A 7967-nucleotide genomic window follows, 5' to 3' on the forward strand; every position below is an offset into this window, starting at 1 on the left:
CCCCCCCCCCCCCCCCCCCCCCCCCCCCCCCCCGCTCAAAGCGCCTGAAAAGGGACCCCTGTGGGCTGTGGACAGGCCTGAGGCTGGGCACCATGCAGCAGGAGCAGGGGCTCACCTTTCTGGTCTCTGAGTCAAAAGGTTCCGGTGTCGGGGTCTTGGCCTTCTGGGTCTCCTCAGGCGGTGGGGCCAGCACCCGGGGAAGCCCCAGGGGTCGAGCAGCGGCAAAGTTCATCAGCGGGTAGATCCCATTCCTGGGGATACACTGGGGTGGCTGGGGGCCCAGGCCTGGTAGCCACCAGATCCCCAAACTGAAGACAGCTCTCACCTGACATCCTCCAGGAATTTGTCAAGCTCCAGGTAGGAGACCTCTGAGTACCTGGCATGGGGGTGACAACCACATGAGGGCAGCCAGTCTGCCCCGCTGGGGGAGGGGGGGTGAGGACAGGACTGGGGGAGGGGCTGGCCGAGAGCGGAGGCCTCTGGGCAACAGGCACTCACCGCCACTGCAGTGGGGGCCGGGGCGGCCGGGGAAGCTCCGCCAGGACTGCATTCAGGTCCACCGCCTTGGTCTTTTCCTCCACCACGTTCTCAGGCATGAGGTCTGCAGGCCGCAGGAGCAGTCAGGGCAGCGCACCCCGAGCCACAGGTCCTGCCAGGGCCCTTCTCATGTCCCGCCCCCCGCCAGGCCCTCGGTGCACCCCCAGCCTGCCTGCCCCTCACATTGGTGCTGGAGGAAGCAGTGAGCCGCCAGGAGCTTCAGGGAGTGCACTTCGAAGAGCACGCGGTGGAAGAGGAGGTTGTGGGCTGAGGGCCGCCGGCTGGGGTCCCGGGCCAGGCAGGAGAGGATGAACTCCTGGGACGTGGAGGGGAAAGGCCGAAGTGGGTGGAGCCTCGGTGCTGTGGCTCCACAGGGCGAGGAGAGGAGGCCCCGGAAGTCCCCAGACCCCAAGAGTCCCGTCCTCCAGGCTCTTGTAGGTCAGTGTGGCCTAGCATAAACCCCCCTACCCACAGACTGCCCCTCTTTTGATTGCGTCCGTTCAGGCCCAACTCCAAAGATGACCTTCACAGCTGTCTACCCTACTGTACACATGTCCTCTGTCGCCTCTCATATCTATTCCGGGCCTACATCTCACCAGCCTCATCTAGTCCCATCACTCCTTTTTTTTTTTTTTTTTTTTTAAGTTTATTTACTTAATTTAAGAAAGAGAACACACACACACACACACACACACACACACACACACACGTGTGTGTGAGCAGGGGAGGCACAGAGAGAGAGAGAATCTCAAGCAGGCTCCACACTCAGTGAGCAGCCTGACTTGGGCTTGATCTCACAGACTGTGAGATCACGACGTGAGCCAAAACCAAGAGTCAGATGCTTAGCCGACTGAGCCACCCAGGCTCCCCAAGGCCCTATCACTTCTGACCCCAGAAGCCATGTGGTCAAGCCAGACAGTCTAGAGAGATTGTGGCTACAACTACATCCCCCTACAGCTCCCTCCCCCCCCCCCACATAAGCTGGAGCCACATCGCCTCTACCTTGTTTCCTGGAGGCCTAAAGGCAGGGATGTGGGGTAGAACACTGGGTCTGCCACTTCTCCCAAAGCCTTGGGCAAAGTATTGGCCTCTCTGAGCCTCTTTCTCATCTCCAAGACAGGCACAACGATGGTGCTCACACGAGGAGCATCCCTGTGGTCTCCCCTTCCTTAGAACGCGCCTCAGAGCCTTAGGGCGGTGGGTAAGGCCCTCCCGCGGGCAGGCCTTTGGGCACCGGGGCTGGCATACCCCTCAGCGGCACCGGCCCGCTGCACCTTCAGGCCTGCTCGAAGCACCTTCCTGGCCCTTACCTGGAGCACTGAGAGTCAGCCGGGAGGGGCAAGGCAAAGTGCTTACCCGCATGTTGGGGTCGCTGAGGGAGTGCCTGGCGCGAGTGATGGCCTCCTCTGTGACCCGGGTGTCTCCATTGGCTTGGATCTCCAGCACAGCCATCTGGGAGGCAGGGCCAGGTCAGGCGTGGAAAAGAGACAGCACAGGTAAGAGGCAGGGTGAGCTAGCTGGGAGGCCACAAGGCCACCGGGCTGGTACCTCCAGTGCACACATCCCAAAGGAGAAGATGTCCACGGCAGTGCCATCAGCAACCTCTGGAAGTGGGGGAGCAAGTCAGGCCGGATGCGGCACACGTGGTGTTCGCGGGGGACAGCCGGGGCGCCTGGATTCTGGACTCACCGCCGTACTCTGGTGGGAAGAAGTGCAGGTTCCGTGGTTCCTCGCGCTCCACGCGGATAGGGCTTCGGAGATCATCTGGGAGCGCTGTGGAGAGAGGCGAAGATGAGCAGGCTGGCCTCTCCATGCCCCCCATCCCCCTAGGGCCCCCACGCACCATTGGAGAAGATGCGGTGCCACACTGCACCCGCCACCGCAGGGAGAAAGAGCAGGCGTCAGTGTGGTGGGGCTGCGTGTCTCCTGCCCACGGCTTCCGGCAGCCCCCTCCTCCCCCTGCAGTCCCCCCCCCCCCCCAACCCCGCCAGCACCAGAGCCAATCTTGATGAGGCCGTTGTGTTGTATGAAAATGGTATCGCTGGTCAGGTTCCCGTGGATGATGGGGGGGTTGCAGGCGTGTAGAAAGCTGCAGGGGGAAGGAAGAGCACGTGTGGTCGGGTCAGGGGTCACTGGGGGCTGCAGGCGTGTGGCGGGGTGAGCCCAGACCCTCACCTGAGCGCCGACAGGATCTGTGTGCACCAGCGCTTCCAGGCCTGGTGGCGGATGGACTCTGTCCGACCGGTGCGGGAGAGGCAGCTGGGCCTTTGGCGCCCACCCTGCACCCTCACCTCGCATCCCTGACCCGGCCCCGGCCCGTTCAGGTCCCCGGAGCTGCCCCCCTCACCCAGCTCCCCAGCGCAGCCCTGTCCCACTCCCCATACCCGGGCGTTCATGGCTTTGTGGTTTTTCTTGGTCTTCTTGAGGAATTGCTTGAGGCTGCCTGACGACACGTACTCGGTGATGAAGATGACCTGTGGGGCGGGCGGGCTCCGCCAACTGCGGGTGGATCGCCGCCACCGCCCCACCCCCACCCGGCCTGTGGCCACATCCCACCCTGTAGTGTGCCCGTGGTGTGCCCGTGACCGTGGCTCACCCGTGCCCGGGTTTCCGAGGCATCCAGCCAGTGTTTGTGCAGCTTGACAATGTTGGGGTGGTCTACCAGCGCCAGCTGCTCAAACATGGTCTGGATCTTCTCCTGGGAAGGGGGGTGCGGTCACGGGGTGGTGGGGGTGGGGGGGCCGCAGTCGCTCGAGGGGTGGGCAAGCCTCACCTCATGGGTTGCAAAAGCCTTCCTGTCCCCGAAGTGCAACTCATTCCACACCACCTCCACCCCCTCCTCAGTGTCCATGGCCAGGAAGGTGCTCTGGACCCCTGGCATGTTCCCCTGGTTCACCTGGCATTGGGGGAAGGGCGAACGAGTGTGCTGATCTGTGTCAGGAGACAGAGTGGGGGCTTGGTCTCCGCCCACACCCTTGGAGGGGGAAGCTAGCTTGGGGCGCTGGCTCTGACCCCCTCTAGGGGAAGCCGCGGGACTGGAGGCGGGTTGGGCTCTACCCGCCAAGTGGTGGTATCCAGGGGCTGGGCCGAGGAGATTCCCAGCGAGGTTCAGGGGATTCAGGATGGTGTTGGGGCGGGGGGGTGGGGGGCGGCTGGTCTGGTCACAGAGGCACGGGGAAGTGGTCCTGGGAGGAGGCTGGACTTTAGGAAATTGGGAGGGTCGTCACCAGGGCATGGGGACCAGACCAGAAGGGTGCAGGGGCCGCCCAATTAGGGGGCTGTCTGCGCGAGGCCGCGGAGAGGTTTCTGGCCTCCCGGCTTGCCCAGCGCTCCCACGGCCCCGCCGTGGCCTCCCGGGCCCTCCGCCGGAGTTGGGCGGTGACCACCCTCCCCCCCCCCGCTCCCCCCTCCCCGCTCCGCCGTGCCCACCTGCTCCCGCCGCTTCTGCCAGCGGCCGCAAGGGCTCTCCTCCAGGATGTCGCTCTCGTCCTCGCTCTCATCCTCCCGCTCCCGCTCCCGGCCCCGCCTCGGCGCCGGCTCCGGAGCCGCCATGGCTTGGCTGGCCCAGGCCGCCTTCCTCCGTGGGATCCGCGGCCCCGAGCCGCCGCCGCCGCCGCTCCCAGCCCGCCCTGGCCCAGAGCCCAGACGCCCAGGCGGGAGCGGAGCCGCCGACTGCCGCCGGGAGCCCGCGCCCTGCTCCGGGAATTGGGAGGCGCGGGCGCGAGGCCAGCCGAGGGTGGAACCCGCCCGCCCCTCCGGAGCCGCCTCCTGGGGCCGGAGCCCTAATGGAGATTCCTGGCCGAGGGCAGAGCCCGCGCTGGCCCCGCCCACTACCGGACAAGGCCACGCCCCGGCCACACCCCAGGCCCCATGAAGGTGAAGGCCCCGCCTCCCGCCTCCCCCCCCCCAGTCCCGCTACGGCCACGCCCCATCTGAGGCCCTGAGCCCCCCAGGCCCCGCCCACCCCCAGGTAAGGCCGCGCCCTTTGGCCCCGCCCCACCCTAGGGGTCGCCCTGGGCCGAGACCCCACTCACGAGCCCCATCCCATGTGAGGCGCCCTCCCAGGCCGAAGCCCTGCCTAAGGACCCGCCCCAAGGAGTCCGCCCGGGCTGAGGCCCAGCCTATCCGGACTAGAGCCCGCGCCCCGGGCGTCCAGCTCCGGGCGGGGTAAGCCGCTCCTGCAGCAAGCCTCCGCTCTCGGCTGCGGCTGCGGGCAGAAGAGGCCACGCCGCCAGCCGGAGTTCAGCGAGCCGACCTCAGGGGGTTCGGCTCCGGCCTGGAGCCGTGTACGTCGGGTCCTCCACGGGCGCTCCGTGACCTGCGTGGACCGGGCCCGGGGCTCCGGGAAACGCCCCTGTGCAGCTCTTGGAGCCGCAGGTCCTTCCCGCACCGCTTGCCCACCACCGTCGCGCGGCACCGCGGTTGTCTCCAGGCTTCCGTCCCAGGGTGGGCCCAGTGTGGAGCGCGGCCTGGGGGCTGCTCCCCGAGGGTCTAGGAGAGGACCTGGGATGGGGCATCTGGAAGGCCAGCTCTCCTGGCGCGTCGCGCCTCCGCCAGGGAACACGTGGGAGGGCCACTGAAGTGATAAACACACCAGCAGGCTGACCGGAAGACTTTAATTCATGATCACAGCCCCCCCCCCCCCCCCCCCGCCATCCCGCCTGCCCTTCTGGGCTTGCCTTTCACTTGCTCGGTCACCTTCCCACACTCCAAAATGCCAATTTATTCTCTTCTCTTGCCGTTCTGCTGATGGCTCCCCTGGCACAGAGGAGCCCAGCGTGGGGAGCCCCTCCCTCCTCACATGCAGCTCCTTTCTCTCCAGGAGGCCCCCGGTGACACCCTCTGGCCATGTCAACAAGAGACAGGCTCTCGAATTCTTGTCCAAAGGCTCCCTTTATCCCACACCTCCCCACTGCCTTCCCATGGTTTCACCCTGTCACAGCTGCTGATTCCTCACCCCAACTTCATCATCTCTTTCTAGAGAGAAAAGCGGTGCACGCACACGCCTGCCTCCTCTCACACTCGAACCCCAACCTTGAACTCTTATTTCTGTGCATAGGCCTTCAGCCCCACTGGTGTATCAGAGTCAATAGGGACACTTCTCTTTTCCCGAGATGCTGCCGTGGATGACATCTGACTGCTTCCAACATCCCTGTTGCTGTCAGGCTTCTATGACCAGCTTTGCTCACCAAGACCACCCAGCAGCTTGCTCCCTGCGTCCCAGCTTCCCCCCCAGGACCCAGCAGTACTTTGAAAATGTCACTCACCCGCTCACTACGCCATATAATGAAGAAGGAGACCAGGGAGGACAGGCCCTTTGTCCCAACTGCACACCCTTTAATTGATGACTGAATTACCAAGCTCTTCAAGCAGTCTTTGAGTATGACCTAACTACAGTGTTCTTTTATTACTATTTCATTTTAGAGAGACAACGAGTGAGCACCATGGGGAGAGGGGGAGACGGAAAGAAAGAGGGGAGATCTTTTTTTAATGTTTACTTTTGAGACACAGAGAGAGAGAGAGAGAGAGAGTGGGGAGAGGGGCAGAAAGGGAGAGAGAGACTCCCCAGCAGGCTCTGAGCTGTCAGCATAGAGCCCAATGCAGGGCTCGAACCCACAGACTGCGAGATCATGACCTGAGCTAAAACTAAGAGTCGGACACTTAACCAACTGAGCCACTCAGGTGCCCGGAGATTCTTAAGCAGGCTCCATACTCAGTGTGGAGCCCAACATGGGGCTGAATCCCACGTCCCTGGGATCGTGACCTGAGGTAAAACCAAGAATTGGATGCTCAACCAACGGAGCTACCCACGCACCCATTAGCTGCAGCGTTTTAAGAGACTATTCTAAATGTAAGTCTATGTTACCCTACATTTGTGATGGTTATTTTCCTTGTTTAACTTATTTCTACAATTAAAACATCCACCACTCAAAACTCTGAAATCAGAGACCTTTCGTTAAACACAAACATTTCTTTGTAAATTATAAAGCATATAGTTACAAAACGTGCTAGCTACCAACCCATGAGGGGACATATCTATAGAAGGGCCATGCCAAGAACATATTCAGGCTGAGCTTTATTGAGCACAGCAATGGGAAACACGGCCACCAAAGAGGGACCTGAAATAGCCACGAACCACTGAATTGAAAACAAAACTTGATAGGAAATGAGTTAATCCACAAGCAGGACATATCTTAAAAGTGGAAAGGAAAGGGGTACCTGGATGGCTCAGTGAGTGAAGCGTTTGACACTTGGTTTTGAGTCAGGTCATGATCTCAAGTTCATGGGTTCGAGCCCCACCTTGGGCTGTGTGCTGACAGCTCAGGATCCTGTTGGGGATTCTCTCTCTTCTCTCTCTCTCTCCTCATCTTTACCCCTCGCCCCTCAAGTTTTCTATGTCTTTCTCAACATAACTAAACTTTAAAAAAAGGAAAAAATAAAATGGAAAACAGACCATTAAAAAAAAAAAGAATATAAGAAACTAATGTATATACAATAACAGCAACAAAAAAGGGAAAATTTTCAACTATTTTAACTATTACTGCAACACACTTTAATACAGAATGTCTCAAATCCATCCAAAGGACACAAACATACTAAAAATTCACAAGTGAGAACACGGGGAGATGTGCAGACTGGTATGAGGAGTGGGGGTTAAGTTATTTCACACAAAATGGGATGTGGGGGAACTAGGGGGATGATAAAAATTTTGGGTACCTTACCAGATACATATATAGCACGAGTGACAAAAGAAAGACAATTAATTGGAATATACCTAGAATTTTGAATTAATGACATATGCTTTTATATCTCTACATAGCAACAAGAACGGCCATTCAAACTCCACTCAGAGACATAAATAATAGTCCAGTCTCAGGGTCAGCAGTAGCTCTCTCCAGCAGCTGCAGGTAGGTGAGGTTCTCGTGCGTGTTGGGGTCGAAGAAGCCCTTGGTGTCGTCGCTCGGGTCCGCCAGGACGCGGTTCATCTCCTCGTCGAAGTAGCCGCGCCGGTAGGCCACGTCCACCGGCAGGCGGTGGCTGTGCACCGGGTCGATGATGCCGCCCGTGGCGATCTGGGCCTCCAGCAGGCGGATGCCGTGCTCCCGCACGATGAGGTCCTTCTTCATGGCCTGGAAGAGGGAGATGCGCTCCCCGGTGTAGGGGTCGGTGTAGCCGGTGACGGCGCGCTCGGCCGACAGCAGCTTCTCCTGGATCTCGCCGCCCACCACGCCCGCCGCCACCGCCTCCTCCACGGACAGCCTCTGGTTGCGCACGGGGTCGATGACGAAGCCGGTGGCCGCCTGCGCCTCCAGCAGCACCAGGGCCGTGCCGGGCCGCAGGACGCCCTTCCACATGGCCTGGTAGATGCTCATCTTCTCCTGCCGCCCGGGCTCGTCCTTGGCGGGCACCAGCACGCCCGCGATGCAGCT

At 60.9% G+C, this 7967-nt stretch overlaps 2 protein-coding genes across 6 annotated transcripts in view; both read right to left on the reverse strand.

Moving 5' to 3' along the window:
• NRBP2 (nuclear receptor binding protein 2) overlaps nt 1-4264 on the reverse strand; it is a 7329-nt gene extending 3065 nt beyond the window's left edge. The window contains exons 1-14 of one of the 4 annotated variants that reach the window (XM_040494673.1): nt 3967-4255; nt 3311-3433; nt 3134-3235; nt 2922-3011; nt 2713-2753; nt 2532-2626; nt 2381-2404; nt 2227-2310; nt 2086-2141; nt 1894-1989; nt 721-853; nt 499-601; nt 326-376; nt 116-251 (exon numbers count right to left, since the gene is read on the reverse strand). In XM_040494673.1, the coding sequence (XP_040350607.1) occupies nt 116-251; nt 326-376; nt 499-601; nt 721-853; nt 1894-1989; nt 2086-2141; nt 2227-2310; nt 2381-2404; nt 2532-2626; nt 2713-2753; nt 2922-3011; nt 3134-3235; nt 3311-3433; nt 3967-4089 (1257 nt within the window). In that variant the 5' untranslated portion in view covers nt 4090-4255. Of the gene's footprint in view, nt 1-115; nt 252-325; nt 377-498; nt 602-720; nt 854-1893; nt 1990-2085; nt 2142-2226; nt 2311-2380; nt 2405-2531; nt 2627-2712; nt 2754-2921; nt 3012-3133; nt 3236-3310; nt 3469-3966 lie in introns of all 4 variants that reach the window. The other 3 variants (XM_040494676.1, XM_040494674.1, XM_040494675.1) reach the window with 3 other exon arrangements.
• A 2787-nt stretch (nt 4265-7051) lies between these two features.
• The window catches only part of EPPK1 (epiplakin 1), an 8633-nt gene continuing 7717 nt past the window's right edge, over nt 7052-7967 (reverse strand). For both annotated transcript variants that reach the window (XM_040494708.1, XM_040494707.1), the window contains exon 3: nt 7052-7967. This exon is cut by the window's right edge and continues 1 nt beyond it. In XM_040494708.1, the coding sequence (XP_040350642.1) occupies nt 7374-7967 (594 nt within the window). In that variant the 3' untranslated portion in view covers nt 7052-7373.

This window comes from Herpailurus yagouaroundi, unplaced genomic scaffold, assembly GCF_014898765.1.
Source record: "Herpailurus yagouaroundi ecotype Mexico unplaced genomic scaffold, PumYag 186, whole genome shotgun sequence".
In the NCBI taxonomy this organism is placed as follows: Eukaryota; Metazoa; Chordata; class Mammalia; order Carnivora; family Felidae; genus Herpailurus; species Herpailurus yagouaroundi.